The sequence below is a fragment of the Cyphomyrmex costatus genome, unplaced genomic scaffold (genome assembly GCF_001594065.2).
Source record: "Cyphomyrmex costatus isolate MS0001 unplaced genomic scaffold, Ccosl1.0 scaffold301, whole genome shotgun sequence".
In the NCBI taxonomy this organism is placed as follows: domain Eukaryota; kingdom Metazoa; phylum Arthropoda; class Insecta; order Hymenoptera; family Formicidae; genus Cyphomyrmex; species Cyphomyrmex costatus.
In genome coordinates, this window is record NW_017277137.1 from 116,276 (window position 1) to 136,368 (window position 20,093).

The 20,093-nt window shown below is 45.1% G+C and overlaps 1 protein-coding gene across 1 annotated transcript in view; it reads left to right on the forward strand.

The window, feature by feature from the left end:
* dac (dachshund family transcription factor) overlaps positions 1 to 20,093 on the forward strand; it is a 199,349-nt gene that overhangs the window by 85,117 nt on the left and 94,139 nt on the right. Inside the window, exons 3-4 of the mRNA XM_018542011.1 lie at positions 8,109 to 8,327; positions 12,444 to 12,506. Of these exons, the coding sequence (XP_018397513.1) occupies positions 8,109 to 8,327; positions 12,444 to 12,506 (282 nt within the window). The remainder of the gene's footprint in view (positions 1 to 8,108; positions 8,328 to 12,443; positions 12,507 to 20,093) is intronic.

Genomic DNA, 20,093 nt, shown 5'->3' on the forward strand with positions numbered 1-20,093 from the left:
ATGACATTAGATTAATTGCTACGACAGCTTTACTTTTTAGTTTTTTCTAAAATAAAAATAATTTCGTGATCCTGAAACTTGTAAAATATTCGACAAACTGAGACATCTGTCACGTAAAAGTAAAATATTGTAATTGATGAAATAACGCAACAGTTTTTATATCTGAAAAAGGTACCATTATTACAGAAATTATTTTAAACTTTTATGTAACATATTTGCGCGTATTTTTTATTGAAGCAATGATTACGTTTAAATACAAATTTCTTCAAATAATGCTAAATTTACAGTAAATAAATATTTATTAAAATAGTTTTTTTCATGTATAAATTTTGAAATTATACAAAAATATTTTTAAATTAAAAAATAAAGTAATTATATAATCTGTCACTATACAACCAATATAATGCCTCGAGATAGTTGAATTTTATGTCATATTTGTGTGCATGGTCATTGATTTATTGAATCAATAGCTCTTACGTTCTAGAAAACTTTCTCTTTTGCATTTTACAGGAAAACTATTTTGTTCCATTGAGAGATGTAGCGTGATATTTTCTGTGTTAATCTATATGTTTTTAATACGATTCGTGTACGGGACAGTGAGGTACGTTACATCGATCGCGCGTGCTCGAAACCGCAGAGTCCGACACCGACAGAGGAGATCAGCGAAAGTGAAACGCTTTTTGGGCAAAGTGACGGCAATTTCCTGCGATTAAAATCGCGACTAATTGGCTCAAAAATCTGTACAATTTCCGCACGCGGTCTCGCGCTGCCCCGGTAGCGCGATGGCGATGGCGTTGGCGGTGGGTGGTGGTGTGGTGGTGATGGTGACGGTGGTGGCAGTGGTGGTAGTCAACAATTTACTCGTTAGTGGTCCGACGAGTGTGCCGAGCCGCTCAATTAACTTGCGAATCAACGAGCCAGCCGCTTTGTCCGCGCGCGAATATTTCTGTGTAATTCGTACGCGCGGCCCTCGTGACCAACAAACGCGCGCGATGCGGGAAATAAAAAGCGAGGGCCGGCCGTGGTAACCACGGGGTGTGGGAGGGCTAACAGAAAAATAACAGAGCGAGCAAATGGGAATCGACACCGGCCGCTGTTTTCCGGCCGTAAAAGGTCGGCCCGACGGCGAGGGCGAATGTCTTTCGAGAGCGATCAAAAAATGATGGGCTCGTTTGTGCGCCGCAACCGGTGCTACGCGCGTGAAAACAACCGTCCTCACAAATTAGCCGTGGCCTCTCGTACCTGGAAATGTTCGAATTTTACAACGTTCTTTGCGAGAAGAGGATCCCCGGTGTGGATCCCCGCGAATCGTCGATTCCCCCCCCGTATGAGCGTAATCCGTGCACGTTGCGCCGCTTTAACGGCGCGGCTTAATCTTTGCTTTAATAATCGCATAAAATGATAAACAACGTCGTCCGCAGCGGCAAGTGCGGATGAATACGTATGCGGGCGAAACGACGACCCGCGGCTTTAAAATGCTCAACAATTGGACTCACATGGTGCATATCAAAGGACATAAACCTGGTCACCATAAAAATTTTATAAACGTTGGTGACTTTATTGCGCGACGCGGAATTCTGCAATGTTGTTCGCTTGCAACTACTGTATCGATTGTGATGGATTTCTCTTTAGCTTCATTGGCTTTTATTATATACCGATAATAATTGGTAAATCAATAATTATAATTATTGATGAATTATACAATCCCATCATTAATTATAAAATATCATGTTGTTATATATCATGAAAAAAACAGTATGTATGTGTGTAATAAATTTATCATTAAATAAATATATAATTAGTAGTTATGAACGAACAATATGATTCAACGATATGTTTATATGGGTGATTCGATGATATTTTTTGGGCTAGATCGCGAATAATGAAAATACCTGGCGGGTATCGTACGATCGAGAAAACCGGTACTGTTCGCTCTCCGTTTCTCCCGCGCCATCGCCCTTTCCGTCCCGTTCTCTCCCTTTTTTTTTTTTACGCTCGTCGATGCACAAAAGCGGCCCGTACCAGCTTCTGGGTCCATCCAGTCAGAAAATATTAATAACAAAATATGATATAATGGGAGCATCTCCTGTGCGAAATACAATACAATGTTTATGCAGAGGATTAAGCGATGTTGCGAGATCACGTGAAAAGTATCGACCCGGGTGGGACCGAACGAAAGTTCGCCACGCAGATAACCGGGCCGGACTATTGCAACGCTGGCCGGCGGGCAGCAGAGGCAGATGGTTCGGGAACATGGGCCCCGGATTTGATCCTTAGTTTTGATTAGCTCGCGGGAGAGATTTACCTTCGAGATTAGGCTCGGATACAATTTTTTGTGACGGCCAGAGCGATTTCGAATTGTAATGTTTTGTCTGTTTGTCTCTATCGTCTGACGTTTCGCGCGCCTTTCAACAGATCCCTTCTTTTTTTATCTTTCGAGAGAAATGGAATCGATCGAAACGATTGTGCTTTTGCGTGCGAACGAGTGCGATCACGCCTCGAGTATACCACGAAGAAGAACGCGCGGTAAATATCGACAATTGGACGAAATCAATCGACGGTCAAACGGCGTCGATAGACGGAATTTTGGGCGGTTTCTTCGAGCCAATAAATTTCACGTCGAATAAAATATGCGTCGATTTATATTCGGCTGGTCGGTCCTTTCTTTTTGCGGGGTGCGCTTTTAAACGCTGAACGAAACTCGAAATCTGGCCCCGCGGGTACGATTGAGTGAGAGGAGTTGTAAGAGGTCGTTGGGGATAGATAATTTCGCGAGACGCAGCCGCAATCGTACCTAATTTTATAAATTCGGAGTATGTTCATCGGAGGGCTTGGCCCTCCTGGAGAAGATCAGCGAGGCAAAAGAAGATCGCGGAGGAAAGGAGGGGGCAAGGGAGTAGATAGGAACAAAAGAAGATTCAAGATCCCCAACGGCCTCCGGGTTGGCACTGTTATATTATGCAGAGCGCCCGAAGACAAAGCGACAGAATACGTTGAGGAAATCGTTAAAAAGTTTACCGGACGAAAGGTCGGTGATCAAGATGAAGATGAAGGGAAAGGAAGGACTAGAGATGACGTTAGCTTTGACTTGGATGAGGAAGAAGAGGAGGAGGATGAAGAGATGAAAAAGGAGAGAATGCAGAAGAGATATATATATATATATATATATAGAAAGAGAGAAAAGGACGAGATCTATGAGAGAAACGATCGTCTACGAAGCACGAGGAGTGTAAATAATACTAAGGCTGATTGTGGGCGTGGCTGACAGAACTCTAAAAACCTTCGACTATATATCAAAGGGTTTACTGCCCTTGGATGATTCTCTCTCATAGTGAAGAAGAGACGTGTTGGAAGAACAAATACTGGACTGCGTGCAAGAGGAGTGGGAAGAAGTAGAAGTAACTATAGTGGCATACGAAGAGGTAGAAAGGAGAGGGAGGTCAAAGGAAGAGGAAGGACTCTGAGGATGCGGCGCGAGGATTCGGTGTAGTCTCGAAAAGGAAAGTGTTGCCGTTTTTCTCGTATATTATTGCCGTTACTAGTGCACCGCGAACAAGATTGGTTTGTTCCTTCTGGTTTTGCCTTCTGTCTCGTTTCCTCGTAACCTCCTCCGTATAAGCATTTATTCATCGACTGCAAGATGCTTATGTCTTAATATTCTCGCGACGTTCTCCATGACATTGTAGAACGCTAAGAAATAGTAGGAAAGAATTTTTTTATATGCAGACAGGCATTGATTGACTAAAATCAGTGTTATTAACTCAACGTAACAAATATTATACGAATATTATTTGTAAGTTATTCAAATTATAATTGTCTGCGGTTATTATAAGATAGATTTGTTTGCTCATCGGTCGTGAAGTACTTGTGCATTTCAATACATTCCGCGTTGTCCGATCGATCGATTAAGAAGAATGGTGGAAAAGGAAAACGAGAAAAGTGGAATACGGTAAAGCGGAGGAGGAGCAAGGAGGTGTGGATACTCATGGCATCCAACTCTCTCTCCTCCGTTCTTTCCAGACTGAACAGACGTTGGAAGCTACCTCGATGGCTGCCCGCCTGCCTACTTGCTGGTCTGAGATGTTCGCCTGGTAAGCTGGCTGGCTGACTGGCTGGCTGGCTGGCTGGCTGGCTGTCTGACTGGTTGCTTGCTTCAGCTCTCGATTACTTGAAAAACCGGATTCCTTCTGCGCGAAACTGTGTTTCCCGTCTTGTGTTTATGTACTAACACACGTGTGGAGAACAATATTGGTTATTTCGCTGCATGTATATGCCACGGCAATTGCGCGTCTACCCGTTACACTTCATTTTATCTTCAATCGGCCCAGATTCTTGTGTTTAGATAAACGTCGCGATCATTGATGCACTGTCTTAATAGAGCGAGAAATCGAGAGTCAGGATTTGTGATTTGACAATCGGAATTTGGAACGAACGCGGAAGAGAGCAGCGGTACTCAATGAGTCGCGATGTCATCGGCCGTAGCCGGAGGGTCGGTGTTCGAGGGTTAAATCCAAAGGTTTCGAGGGAGTCGGTGTCAAGGGTAAACGTATACGTGCCTAAGCACAAACACGCCCTTACAAGTATATAAGCGTGCTTATGATGGAGCAGGATGAGCGTGGACTTCGTCGTTTGGTAAGAACAATGGTGACGGGATCGCCGGTACACCGAGGATACAGAGGAGAAAGCGAGCACAAAGGGCATATCTTCCGAATAATTTCACATGGCCCTCTGTTTGCCGGTAGTTGGTCGACCGAAAGAAGCGCACGGTCCTTTACCTAAAAGACGAAAAGAACCAGAACGGCGAGTCGAAATCCCGCGACGCGCGAGCCTCGGGGGAAAATATTTTCGAAGATCAAACACGAAACTGGCTGCTCTGAAATAGTTTTTATTGTTATAAAATTTATGCAAATTTAATTTCTGCTCGATAAATTTATATCGGATGAAAAGTAAATTGTGATTTAATATATAATACATACATTGATCTTTCTCGTTATATATACATAATTAAATATATATATATACTACACACACACACACACACACACATTAAATTTTTTGAAATTTGATGAAATACATCTTTGAATTACATACAAGGATATGTAATGTTGTAGTTTATCATTTACTAAGAAAAGAAATCGATTTTATGATGCTTAATAAATTCCATTTGTTGTGCATACGTGTGTGGTTTAGCCTTCATTCATCCGACTGTCGTGGCGGCGGCGGCGGCGAGTCGTAGGACGAAGGAAGAGACGTGACGAGACCGACGAGAGATACCGGGCACTCATTTAGCCTGGCAATTTATTCTCGCGTTTTGTAATTAACACCAGGAAAGAAGTAGCAGAAGTTATTCTTCTCCTACGGGCACGGGACGGCGTGGCACGGGTGGAAGCGACTACTCCGGTCAGTCTGCCTTTCTCCCCCTCCGTCATTTTGCTTCGACCCGCTCCATCTTCGACTCTTCCTCACGTGAAGAAAACGTACATATCACTATTAAGCGTCAGGGCGGTTGAGGCCCGGAACCTCCTGGACCAACTTGAGAATAAGAAACACACACACGCACACATACACACAGAAGAAGAAGAAGAAGAAGAAGAAGAAAATGGAGAAGAATGGCGAAAGGGGGAGACGCAGATGAGGAGGGAGAGGAACGGAAAAGAGACGGAGAAGAATGGAGAAAAGGAAATGGGGGTAGGAGGTAAGAGATGAGGCGATGGCGGGGCGAGAGCGGAGGAGAACGGAGGAGGATGATGGAGGCTTCTCCTCTGCATGCCACCGCAGTCAGCCCCAGACAGAAAGCGGTCTGTATAATTATGGGTTGTCACCTCATCAGCTTCGGGAGGGGAAGGTGGCGGGGAGCGTTCATCGTCTGCGCGGAGGCAGGGGGCGGGAGGTTATAGGAGTGCAGTCTTTAGCTCAAATTGTGTTTTATCGTCTTTCGCATTTGGCTGTAGGGTCCCAGCGACCGGAGGGTGATTGAGCCGCCTGGAATGGCCCCCTTCTTTCGGGCCTTTGCCCGATGTCTTCTCGAAAGATGTCCGTTCTTACCAGACGCGACGCGATGCCGATTCTCAGGTACAATCGCATGTCCGCACTCTCTTACTCTCGAGTATTCACTTGTTATGAATGGAGCGGGTTGAACTAGACGATGGATATTTGACATTTAACAAAGAGAAGGACGCGTCGTGCTTACCTTTCTCCGAGGGAGAGACGAGCGATGTGCGTAGAGTTACGCGTCAAGGACCTCGAAACGTCTTCATCGATCGTAGAATGCCGACGCTGCATGCATTGTGGTTGGTAAATACGTATTGTCGGGGCTGTAAAATCGCGAAACGTGCGTTTTAGTTATTTACAATGTAACGTGTCTACTTTCTTGCTTTTGTGTCCGTCTTTCGGTCTCATCCTTCCTTCCTTTCGCGCATATATATGTATGTGCGAGGGCACATATACAAAAAGGGGTGCTACGCGAGAAGGTACTGAGGCTAAGTGGCGAGTTTAGAGGGATTTCATTAAATCATATGGATTGGGGATAATGTATGTTATTGAGCGGAGCGTTCAAATCGCGCTCTATAAGTTGTAATAAGTCCAATTTTAGGGCCGGTCATGGGCCGGGTCCCGCAGTGGTTGTCGAACGATTCGGTCGCCCGCCGGCCGCTGGCTGCCAATTGGCCCGCGGCCGGCACGGAATGACAGTCACTGGGACCGGCGAACCCGCCACTTACTCGTCAAACGGCCAGCCGGTCCGCCGAAATCACTGCCATTTAGATAATTTGTAATGAATAGGCACCACTCATTCTATACCCTTACTACTTCTCCCTCTTCTCGTTCTTTTCTCTCGCGCTCGGTCTGAGCTCCGAAAGTACACGCCGGTCAGGTTGGCAATGACAACAGTATATAGCTTATCCAATATTTCATAGGTCGGCATGGATGACGGTTCTGAGAAAGACATAATAAATCGCGATATAGAGCCCTCTGAAACCGTCGAGTTTATCCTAGACCACTTATAAGAAAGAATTCGAGATTTCATCCTCACCCGAGCGAGGAAGGATTGACCTCGACATGTTTCATGTATGTAAGTGTGTGCATTCGCTCATAGAATACGCTGCGGACAAGCGTATAACGTGATTGAACGTGATTGTTAGATGCCGAAGTAAATCTAGTATATTATCCAACTACATAAGATTGCATATAGACGCCGAATTACATTCTACGAGAAAACATATCGATGCTAGTACTGCGTGTCAGTATAACAAATAGCGAGACGTGGCGCGCGACGTCGCGTCGTTCTTCTCGCGAGTTTTCCCCACGACGGGAGACACGTGCCGAAGGTACGTGGCATCGATCAAAAAACGTGACTGCGCATATATTATCGCTCCGTGTTGCCGACTAACGAGAGAAAGAGAGAAAAAGGGAAAGAGAGTCGGTCGCGCTTGTCTTGAAAAATCGAGGATTCGAGACGATGGTGAACCACGAAGAATAATATAGGCGTGTTGCCGTTCGATATCGAATATATGGGAAATAAGTCCGACACGATGAGAGAGAGAGAGAGAGAGAGAGAAAAGGGGGGGGGGGGAAGAGGCATCGATACAGTCAGGCGATGAAACCCCGGGTCGGCGGTTTACCCGGGGGGCCCCACGGATTCGCGAGCGTATCCATCACGGTGGCTAGCTAAGGCGTCGCGCAAACACACGGGTCTAACGGCGGACGCGCGAATCAACGCGCAGATTATATGCAGAGGCTACGCGCCTCCGCCTGTTGTGATTGATATTTGGTTAAGCGGCACAGCGATCCATCAAGCCTGCAAAAGCGCTCTTTATCCTTGGCTCGCCAGAAGCTACACGTCTCACCCGATTCCGGTGAAATCCGGATACACAGCCGCTCTCTCCTCCCCCTTTCGCAGTCAGTCTTTGGTTCTCTCGCATCTCACGGGCCTTCCTCCCGGCCATTGCCGTAGCCATGAAAGGCGGAGGATGATCGATAATTGAATTTACGCAGTTTCTTCGCAGAGATGAGAGGGAGGTTTATAATACGTCACGTTACGTATGTTGTTTAAACGATGTGTGATAACGGGATCTTAAATGCATGTATATTCTGCTTGCAGACGTACCAAGGATGGAAAAGTCACCGCTTCTGGCGAACGGATACAATCACCCACCCACGCATCTGAGTCACATGCAGTTCATGCAACTCGGCGGGCATCCAGGTGCAGGACATACCGCTATCCTGTCACCGGCCAGTCTACCGCATCACCTGCAAGCGCAAGCACAGGCTCGGGCCGAGCAGGGTCTCAAGGTCAACCCGAATATGACCAACATGGAAGCCCTCGCGAGGTGAGTAGTCTTCTCTCTCTCCTTTCTCTGTTTATCTCGACGCGTCAGAAGCGTCGAGAAACCGCAAACTGTCGTTCTATCGCGATGTTCCGGAAGCTGCGCTTCCTCGCAGCGGGAAACATTTTCATTAACTTCCTCTCCGAGGTTTACGAGCTGGGGACAAGTCGTACCGAATGAGATGGTAATAAACGACGCGCGAGGACGAGGCACAAGAAGTTGACAGAGAGTGAAAAAGAAACTCTCGTTCGGTGCTTCTCGGAAAAATTAAAGTTTCGTGTTTCGTCGTTCTTCGATTCTATAGTTTTGCACCTGCTTTCGAGCTAATCGACAGTTCATTCGGAAATTGGATTTATCCGTTCTGAGTGTCTCACGACGATCGCTTTGGCCGGCGCGAGGCCAAAAGAATACGACTTTAAGAGGATTGGAAGAGACGGCGAAGCCGTGGAAATTCAAGGGGTCTCGACACCGCTTGATCTCTTTCTCCTTCTTGCACCTCTCGTCACTATCCTCGACCCCTGTTTTTTGTCTTCTTGTCTCTTCCTTCGATTTCACTTCCTCAGACGTGCGTCGTTTACTCGATTTGGATTACGTTACACTGCGACGCACTAACGCGTCGATGATTAATCTTGTTTCTTAAATATACCTATCTACAAACAAGCAAGTGTTAATTTATTGAATTTTACCTCCCGAACGTGTAAAATTGTTTGATTGTGTATAATAAGCCGTTTGTTTCTAAAAATAATTAAGAGAAATAATTAAATCTTGCATACTACACGAAAATGGTAACGAAATTTCTCGCGTTGTCTCAAGACACACTATTATTCATGATTCGGATCGACCTTGAGATTCTACTAGCATTTATATCCCTCTTGTGGTGTTAGGCCATCTTCGAAGACACGAAGGCCTTCTTGAGGCGGCAAATCCTTGCCGCGTTACGCGCGGTCTCAAGACGAATATCGCGGCTTATTCGGCTTCGTGGAGTGTGTGGAGAGCCACGAAGACTCGAGAGAAAGAGAAAGATAGAGACAGAGAGAGAGAGAGAGAGGGAGAAAGGAGCACCAAAGGAGCAACATCCTCGTCCTTACTCGAGGGGATAGACGCGAGGCTAATCCCGGCATTTGTTAACGCGTTTCTAATAGATGCTCTCTCGGTACGTTCCCGCTTGCCGCGCGCCGCGATACGCTCCCGTAACCGGCCGAAGCTTCCGAGGATACGGAGACTCGCCTTAATTTTCGATTACATCCGCCCCGTGTAATTAGCCCCATCCTACTAACTGTTACCCCCTTTCGCTCGAGTGTTCGCTTTAGGCGGCGCGCGCCCGGAAAATCGGGACTTAGCGGCAGACACAGGGATTTGATCGTTTCTTCCTTTCGCTCGGTTTAACGTCGGAGAATGATTTCTCGTAACCCCCGTCGGGCAATAAATAACGACTGAAAATAAAGAAATAAGATAATTAAATACGTAACGTATTAAAGGGAGACTTTTTCTCTCGCTGAACAGATCTCATTTACTTCGTATATAAACTATTCTTAATGCAAAGCCGACGCTCTGGATTTTTTTTTAACGCGTCTCAATCTTTCTTAACAACGCAATATACTACATTCGTGAGTGAGAGTAGCAACGTGCGAGAGAACGTGTGCGTGTGTGCTAGGAACGCGCGTACACGCATCCGCGCGGGCGTGTATAATGACACGGTGAAGGCGGCGCCGCACGTTTCGCATTATGATTTCAGCGCTTTGCTTTTAATTAAAATGCAAATCTATCGCGACGGAGGAGCGAGCGAGCGAGAGAGATCGGGAGGTAAGACGGATTACGTCTGGGGGCGCCACGACAAACACCGGAATATGATTAATTCAACGCAACCCCATCCTGGGACACCGACGCCACCACCGTCACCACCGTCCACCCGCTTTCCCTCCCTGTCCTGCCTTGTCGCCACCCCTTAACTCGCCGTATCTCCTTCTTCCCTTCGTCCAACTTCCCCGCTCCGACCTTTCGTCACCCTGCCTGACCTCTTCGACCAGTTTCCACGGATGACACGTACGGCTTTCCTCTCAGTTTACTCCTCGCTTTTCCTCCTCGCTTCCATCCTCATTGACATCGAGATCCGTCGTTTTCCGCCGTGCAAACACAACGAATCGTCAACGCAAGTCCGTGGAAACCATGTCAAGCGTATTGACATTGGATCCCGGAACTCTTCAGGATAATAGTACAGGAGTCGTACGTTTTGACCTGGCAATTTTTTGACAGTGCATCGATTAACTTGAAATTTTCACAGTAAGTAGGGAATAGCCTAAGGATCAAAATCTATATTATACCGTAGGGCGCTTTCACCCCGGGGGTGATTGTCACCCCATCTCGGGGGTGGAAATGTTTTATTACATTTTTACCACAGGAATCGATAGAAAAACTAATTCTAAGCAAAAAGTGTTCTATACATTTGTTTTGTAAAATTAATACTTTTCGAGTTAGTACGGACCGAAAGTATCAGTTTTTCACAGAAAAAATGACCATTTTGAATCGGTTATTCGCAGCTAACTCGAAAACGATGCATTTTATCAAAAAAAGTGTAGAGAGCAAAATTGTAGCTTTTACAAAAACAAAGAAAATGCTTGTTTTATAAATTTCTGTATGACCAATAGGAACCGAGCTACGGCTTCTTAAAAGTAAGCTCTTCTTCGTCAAACGCTAAATTTGAGAGTTTCAAAGTCAAATAACGGGAAAAGTATGCATTTTTATAGAAAAACTTATAGAATCTTTTTTAAAGTATATAAAAAGACCTTTCTTTTCCGTTTTTAGAAAAGTCTGTAGCATAAAAATCGAGCGAGTTATGATGAAAATAATGTCGGTCCCTACTTTTTTCATCGAAAAAAAACAGCGAAAACAACCCCTAATTATCACCCAAATTAAAATTGTAGCTTTTTTAATTCCAAACATTTACCCTTCTTGTACATTTTCTGTACGACAAAAATTAAGTGAGATATGGACGTTGAAAACGTGTATGTATATGCGAGCACTACCTTGCTTACATTTTGTATACTACGCATTAGACAGTTACATACTCACTTACATCCATTCACACTCGAACACATATACCCATACAATATATCTGTGTATGTGTGTATGTACACACCTGCCTATATGTTCCTTTTATTTTTTTTCCTATTTCTATCTATGAAAGTAGTTTTTAAGCATTGCAATGTCATAAGGGGTGGTTTTTAAGGGTTGAAAAGTTACAAAATGAAATTAGTAATATTTTAAGCAGTAACATTTTAAACTTAAAACGCTGTGATAAATTATTGATTTTTTGAGGGTAAATAATTTTTTTTTTTATTACAACCTTACTAGGGGTTGATTTTTAAGGGTTGAAATATTCTGAAATAATATTCCACAGCGTCAAACAATTATTATTCAACTCATCTGAACCAAATTTTACTCACCTTAAGCTTTAATATATAGATTTATAGATTTTGGCAATAAGGGGTAGTTTTCACCCCTAAAAAATGAAAAGCGCCCATCGGCATAATATAGATTTTGATTCTTAGGCTATTCCCTACCTACTGTTACAATTTCAAGTTAATCGATGCATTGTCAAAGAATTGCCAGGTTCTGCACTATTCGCAGCTTCGATTCCTGTACTATAATCTACTTGGACATTTTCAAAATGCTGTTGCTGCCTGATTTCCGTCTTGTTTTTATATTTACGCAAACGAAGATTCGGTCCCCCTGATTAATTTATCCATTCCTCTCCCCTATCTTTTTTTGCTCCCTCCCCCGCGACCGGCGCGATCCCAGGTCGCAAATTAACTCTGCTCCTACTGCGTTGACATCTCTTTTTTTAATCAACGACATCAAAGGCTCTTCATTCTCGGTGCGTTCGGCAACGGTCGGAATCGTGTCGTAGCCGAGATGAGACGGAACGAGGACTCTTAATCAGCCGTGTCCTTTCACAGGAGGACGCCTCGCGATTATGCGACTGGTACTACGATCGCGAAATCAATTCGCGTTTCTCCTTTCGTTTCCCTTTTGATTTTCAGTCGCCGTTTTATCCGAGGCTTAGGCTTTCTTTTCCATTTTTGTTCGTGTCGTAACCGCCTTTTGTTTTATGCTCCACAGGTCCGGGACGGTTTGGGAAAACTGCCGAGCTGCCTACGAAGACATTGTCAAACATCTCGAAAGGTAGGACATCAAAATCGTATTAAAAAGAAAAGCTAAAAGATATGAAGGGGAAGGGGGGGGGGGGGGACGGACCGTGGCTTGCGGTCGTCGCGTTTTCACGCAGAAATTTCGGATGCGTTCCGAGCGCACGAATGATAGCGCCCGAGCGAGGGGGTTCATGTAACGCCGTTCATCCGTGAACCCGTAATTCTCGATTAGCCGGAAAAATCGCGCTACATCACGGCAGTAAAAATACAGAACGCAGCGCGGATATCGAGCTCGATGACGCGGCCTAGGCCGCCGCTGCACTTCCGATAAATCAGTATTACCGGGGAAGCGGTATCGAGTTTCCGGTTGCGCGACAAGTTGAGTCCAGGCCTGACGTAGTAATGCCAACATGATTTGTATGGTGCGAGAGCTCGTAACCCTTCTCTCCCACCGCGCCGTGCCACCCTATCCCTCCTATCCGCCGCAAAATCCATCCGACCGACCGACCGACCGACGGCCTCCGTTTCATCCGACACCAACACATAGGCCGCCGGCCGCCGCGGCCGGAGAGCGAGCCACCGAGGTTTCCGCGTGATCCTAACCACTTGTCACTTTACGGCACGCAGATCATCGTCGCGACGTGCCCGTCCATCATTCGGGGATTAAATCATTCGAGCGCCTGCGAAATACTCGCGCGCCTACCAAGCCAACGTTGCTTCGAAAGGGTTGATTTCGGAAAGGGGCTTTGCACCCACACCCTCTCGTCGATCTCAGTGGAGAGGGTGCGAAGCAGCGCGAGCTCTGCTTCATTATGGCTCTTCTCTCTCTCTCTCTCTCTTCCTCCTTGTATCTTCGTAAAAACAAAAGGTTTTACGAGACACAAAGCGAAGACGAGGGAGGAGGCGCTACGTGTGCCAAACGGCATTCCGAAAATCTTGAATTTCACCCTCGCCGAGGAGGTAGGAGGTGCGAGAGGATGAAGCGGAGCCTCTCGCACCTCCACGACGAGTCTGGCGGCGAGCCGTTAATACGGGGGGTGAAAATCGACACTTGGCCGTCCGAAACGTAATTTCCAATTCAAAGGCAATGACCACTGGTCGAGCCCCCGCCGCCGACCACTCACTCGGCCCCCCGCACGCGCTTACCCGCCGCCTGTGCGCCGCCCTTTCTCTTTCTCTCTCTCGTTCTATTTGCTTTACCGTCGACCCCACCGTCGACTTCGTCAACCGGACAAACGCGTATTGTGATTTCAGCCTTTGACTGGTGGCCGTTCGATGGATATCGCAGGGGGTGGTAAATGGGCACGAGGCCACGGGGAGCGAATGTAGATGCGGCGGGGAGACGGGCAGGGGGGGGGGAGGGGCAGGGGGGCAGATGAGGGGTCGGGAAACGGACCGGAGTAGCGAGAGCGACGGGGGTGGTTTGCTGTGGAAGGGCGGCGGACCGGCGAGCGCACCGTGAATATTCATGGCGAGAACCCTAGACGAATTCGGACTTGTTGCGACTGACACTGATGTAAACCTTTGTTTATCCTGCGTGGCCCGCGCGTTCGTTCGTTCCCTCGAGATACGCGCCAGCAGCCGCGCAGCCGAGGGCGATCCTCGAGTATTTAACTGCGAGTTAAATTCTGATTAATCGACGGCGCCGACTTTATTAATTGTTTGTCCTTTTGATTTTACAACGTTCAGCCTGCGACCGAAGACTGCCGCTGCTCCTTCTGCCGTTTGTTTCGCCCTCTCTCACCCCCTTCGCTTGCCGCGTTTTAATCCCGATGATTTGTTCCCGCTAATCCATTTGATCTACTCGCTTGGAGGAAAACTCTGATTTCCCCTCAAGTCTATTCGCCAGCTCGGTCAATTAAATCTTATTAACCTGCGGTATCTCATGGTGTGCTGCTTGAGTTTTCTTTGTGTGCCATAGCGTTTACAGTTGCATAATCGCAAACTTCATCGACATCGGTATAAATCTTTCGATTATTTTCCTCGTAAATAGTTTTAATCGTGTGAATATTGTTTATAAAATTTTGGAAATATATGACTGGCGGATAAGCAGTCGTTACGAGCGGATGAAGGCGGAGTTGCGAGAGACACGCGGCTTCCATCGCGCTCCCGTCGACCCTCGGCACGTTGCGGCAGCGGCTCGCGCGTTATGAAGTAAGTAATATTAATGGTTCCCCGCAGTCAGAATGTTCGGTATCAATGCGCTAATGTCGGCTTCCTGGCTTTAAAACTACCCAGTCATTCCGGCATAATTCAGGCGCATTGTCTGTCGTCGTCCAACTACCATCCGCCATCAGTTTCTCGCTGCCTTCCTACGGCCGTTCCTTATCGTCAGGCATCCCCTTACGCGTTGACTGCCTCCGCGTCTCCGTACTCGTCCCCTCTCGCCACCCTCTACTCGTACCTAGTCCTCTGTCTCTCTTCAACCTATTCCGAACTTGGAGCCATCCTCCTCGTCGCACCCACGACGTCATTAATTACGACGACGACGGTGACGACGTTCTATCGTCCAGGACATCTGCTGGAAAATAATATTCATAAAGTTGAGCCTCGTCGTTACGATCGACTCTTTCTGCTTCCTTTCTCACTCCTTCTCCTTTCACCGCGCTTGGGGTTCGCTTCTTACTTCCTCTGCTTCTTTCGTCTTATCCCTCCTGCGCCGTACCAGCGAGATGACGTCGCCCATTTACATTTACGGTCATGGTTTCGTGGCTGCCGTGTCCACAAAGAAGTATACCGACGGATGCAAAACGACGGATACGTCGAAACGCGTCGTAAGATATTTTACTCCTTGCCGCTTTGATAACCGCGCGCGATTACCGCCGACGTTGACGTTGTCAAGTCGTTATTATCTCGAGAATGGCACGATCGAGATTATTCTATTCATTTAGTGTAACACTCGGCTTAATATGACCGATTCGTTTCAATTCAATGAGCACACATTAACGTTTTATTTGATTAATACAAAGATTGAGGATAAAATGCTTTAATTTTTATAGAATATAAAACATAATTTGATATTAACAACCATTTCTTATAAACGTCTAAATGATTTAGAATTGTTTTTTTTTTTTTTTTATTAAACTTTGTATGTGCGCGCAGTGCAGATTCATGCATCATCGTGCGTTAATATATTACATTTTAACATTTTGATTTATCACGTCCGGCTAGCCATTGTGTATTATAATACAGCGGACTAACTTTCAAGTACAAGAAACTCGATAACAAAATATGCGCCATTTCGTATGCGAATTACGCGGGAATAGGCGTTTATCCGCGGACAAACGTAGGTTTGTCAGAAAAATAGTATCTCGATGCAAGATCGGTTGCGGCTGTCAAACGATTGGCCTCTCTCGTCTATTCGCGGCGCTACGAGCGCGTCGAAACGGTTAATTCGACTCGGCGATCGCGCGGATGATAGCCGAGAGCTGTTCTCATTCTCTTACCATCGCGAGCGGCACGCTAATTGCGTTCAAACGAACTGTCAGCGCGCGGACAGGCATATACGGCGCAAACACCTACAGAGGTGTAACTATAGTTACACGAGCGGCACACGTACGGCAGCAATGCGACGTGCGCGCAAATACGCGCATTGTGATTAATACCGTTTACGCGGCAACCGGTCCGGGCTTCGAGCTGTCAGCATACCGTCAAGAGAATCCCCATAATTACGTGATGCGCCGCGACGCGACGATTTCCGCCTTGTCCGCTTAATCGCGCGTTCGATTGTTCTTCTCTTTCCGTCAATTATACAGGGTGTAACTGAATTGAAACAACAAACTTGGAGGCCCAGTTCTTTGTATCGAAGGTTTATATAAGCATATATTCACAAATTCGATGTAGTATATCTATAGATACGTATGTATGGTATATTAACCCGGATCTACAATACAAAGTTTGCGCGACATTCTAGTAATATAAAAAAAAAAGTAATGACAGTAGTATTTTTTTTATAGTTCTACAGTTATAAAAATAAAAAAATTCCACAATTTTTATATTGAAAAACCAAAATTACAAATATGACATGCTAATTTTAATGGTTGACGGTTTCTAAATCAGGATGAAAATACAAAAAATTTATTATAAAGCGTTAGAGAAAAGTTATAAAATTTTACGATGAGAAATATATGACAATCCTGTATATGTTTATACGAATGTTCTTTCTTGCTTGGTATGGATAATTCGCTCTCGAAATTTCTTATTTTACTTACACCCTGTATACCTTTTAATTTATTGTCTTATTGTTGCGATTGATTGTCGCGATTAATTGTTACGACGTATTATTACATTGCGTTGGCGTGATGATTATTTCGCCAGTTATATTTCTCTTTTGTGAATAATCCTTAGTGCGTGCGCCGTTAGAATATACCGTTCGTCGACGGTGGTGGCCGCTCTCGCGTCTCAATACGCACGCATAGGTAGAGGATTTTATCCGGGCAAGATCGCAAGATGGCAAATTGCGTCAAAGTAAAGTGAATTATGCGCGAGAATCACTATGCGATTATCCCAACGCTGACAAAGCGCGCGTTAGTCACGCTATCACTCTCGTTCTTCCATCTTCTCTCCGGCGCGTTGTTCCGTTCTATCGTTCTTCGATTCTTCCATTTGCCCACCCAGTAATTTTCCAACATAATTTTCGTATGTAATTGCCGGTGTGCGGGCGCGATTGACTGGGCAATTACTCAGATATTTAAAGAAATGCGATCTGCATTCGAGAGAAAGAGAGAGATAGAGATGGAAAAGGGGAGCGGATTGGGCTTTAGGGTTGCCTTAATTTCACGAGAGCGGACCTCTCTCGCGCGAAGCAGGTATAAAATCCATCGCCGTTCGCTTATATATTCCTTGCCTGATCACCTTCGATCGTTCTCCGTCGATCGATTATGCCTGACGGTCCGGTGATCTAATCCCATGAACAACAGACGACAATTAGTCCGGCGATTTTTTGCGCGACGCGTCCCCTCTCGGCGCGTAGCGTCGTCGTTGCTCGCGTGATTCGAAGGAAGATCCCGCATGGAAATCTATGGACGATGCGGACGGTCAGTCGGTCGAAAAACAATCGATTCGCGACAACAGCCTGGTTAGTTTGCGTTCGGCTTTAGGTATAACGTGATCGATTGGCGGGCCCTTCTCCGAATCGATTATCGGCCGCTTATCGACGACGGGATGCTCTAAAGACGACACAGGGACGATCAGGTTACGTCACGATCTCGTCGTGATCGGACGGTCGTGTGTGAGGTAGGTCCCTTACATCTTCTGAACGATGATAATAGATCCGTCATCCTTCCACGATGCCGCGTGCACGTCTCGATTGATCGCGGCGCATCACGAAAGGAATCGTAAAAGTCACACGTCGACATCAATCGGGAAGCGCTGGGCGAGAGAATAAAGCAGCATAGGACAGATTAATGGATACGCGAGTAATGAAAAGTGATATAAAACGTGGGTTCCGGTAGCTCCCGGAGGGAAGTAAAAGACAACGCGCGCGAGTTGGAAAGAAGAGGTACACTGGCTAACGCGCTTGTTACATCAACGGTAAATCTTTCGACTCGTAAACTTCTGTCGGCCGAGCGAGTATAGAAGTCGAGGTCGTCGCGTCTTCTGAAAAGACGACAGCCTGCGCTCCCGAGGGGGGTGAGCGCGGAAAGAAAGTGTCTGGGAGAGAGGTTGAGCGACATTTATTTTATTAACTCGACTAAATTATTTATCGACCGGACGTTGCAGAAAGTGCCGTGACATCGTTTGTCCGAAATGATAATTAATCCCTCAACGCTCGGGGAACGCCGACGACAACGAGTCACTTTTGTATGCAAATACTTTGCTAATATTATGCGGCATTTTGCTAGGAAGTAAAGGAATTTTGATGGATGCAATAAATAATAGAGGCAGATTATTTTTCGCGGAATAATATTACGATACAATCTTTCTTGGAAAGCGATCGTTTTTTGGGGTCATTTACGTTGAAGATACGAGGCGACGAGAATACTCGTGGCTTTGGTGCAAGCATATAGCAGTGCGTTGCACAAGGGATGGAGGAACCGACACGACGGGTATTACGGGGTCGAAGGGAATCATCCGGTGGAGAGAAAGAGAAGGGGAGGTGTCATGTTGTGCCAACGTGCATTATTAGAACGTACGTCATCGGCCGGTAACGAGCCAAACCGAGCAAACTTTGGGATGCGAGCGACGTTGGCGACTTTAACGCGTCCACGTCGTCGTTGTCGGCCTCGTCGTCGGGACACCGACAAAATGATGATTAATTAAAAACATAATTATAGTCACGCCGTCCGCAAACATGTCCGCCGGATACTCCTACCGGACACTAATGTACCGTGAAATTGTCATCCTCTTTATATAGTTCTCTCCTCAGTATTTTTTCCCACTTCTCACTCTCTCGTCTCGTTAAGCCACCGTTTTTCGTCAGATATTTTCTCAACAAGATGCGGGCTATTCGTGTCGCGGCATCAAGTAGAGTTGACTAACGAGCTTGCGATCGGTGTGACATCGTTTTTTTTTGTTTGTTGTTGCACGCGCCTAGCTAGACCACCAGCGATGATCGCAGTTTAGCCTATTATTGCAAAAATTGGAAAACACATATTCCTTATTTTTTTATTTCTTTGACTATGCGTCTATTTTAGTAACAGATGCTGTATTGGTTTATTTGTTTTATCAGAAATACACATATTTAATTTATACTTAATATATTAAACATATTCTTTATATTTGTTTATCGCATTTGCGTAATCTTTATTTAAATTCGTCTTCTTAGTTACAATTTAATTAATTTAGAGGACAGTGGCTTTTTTGTAATTATAGCTTTACCTTGAATACATTATTAAAAATACTAGTAAGAAGCAAGAACATATAAGAGTCGGTTAGAAATTATTTTAATTATATAAGTCAAGACATAAAATATTATTTTAACAAAAAATATCAAGAATATGAGTATAGTTATATCTTGTATCATTCGGAGAAAAGATTGATCTTCTATCTGAAATTGACTCATGATCAACGTTTAGTATAATTGTAACTTTTGTCATCTGAAGATGGTCTAAACTACGGACCGAAACATGTAATGTTCTATACTCATATTATTGATATTTTTTGCTAAAATAATATTTTATGTCTTGACTTATATGAGACGTCAAGTGGCTCATCACTCGCGATCTGTAGACCCGAGTTCAATCCCACCTGCGTCCAAACGCGTTTAAGGAGCCGAAATGACTTTGATCATCTAGTGATCAAAATATCTATGATTGTCAGTGCCGTTCTCGGCGTTAAATTGTATAAGTCCTATATATGTTGCTATATATATATATAGTAGAATCCTATCTTAATCAGATATTAGAGTATATTTATATATATACTCTAATATCTGAGTAAGATAGGATTCTGTGGATCAATCACCCGCAAATCCGAAAAAACAATCTGATTCAAGAATATCATGTGTCCCAAAATGTAAATCAATCCATTTTATGATTAGATTTAAAGTAAACAATATCCACATTAACAATGGAATTAGTAAATAACAATTGAGTTATTTTTAATTTAAATGATTAGATTACCATTGTTCTTTTGATATCTAACAGTGTAAGATTTGTAATAATTTATTTTTTTTTTATTG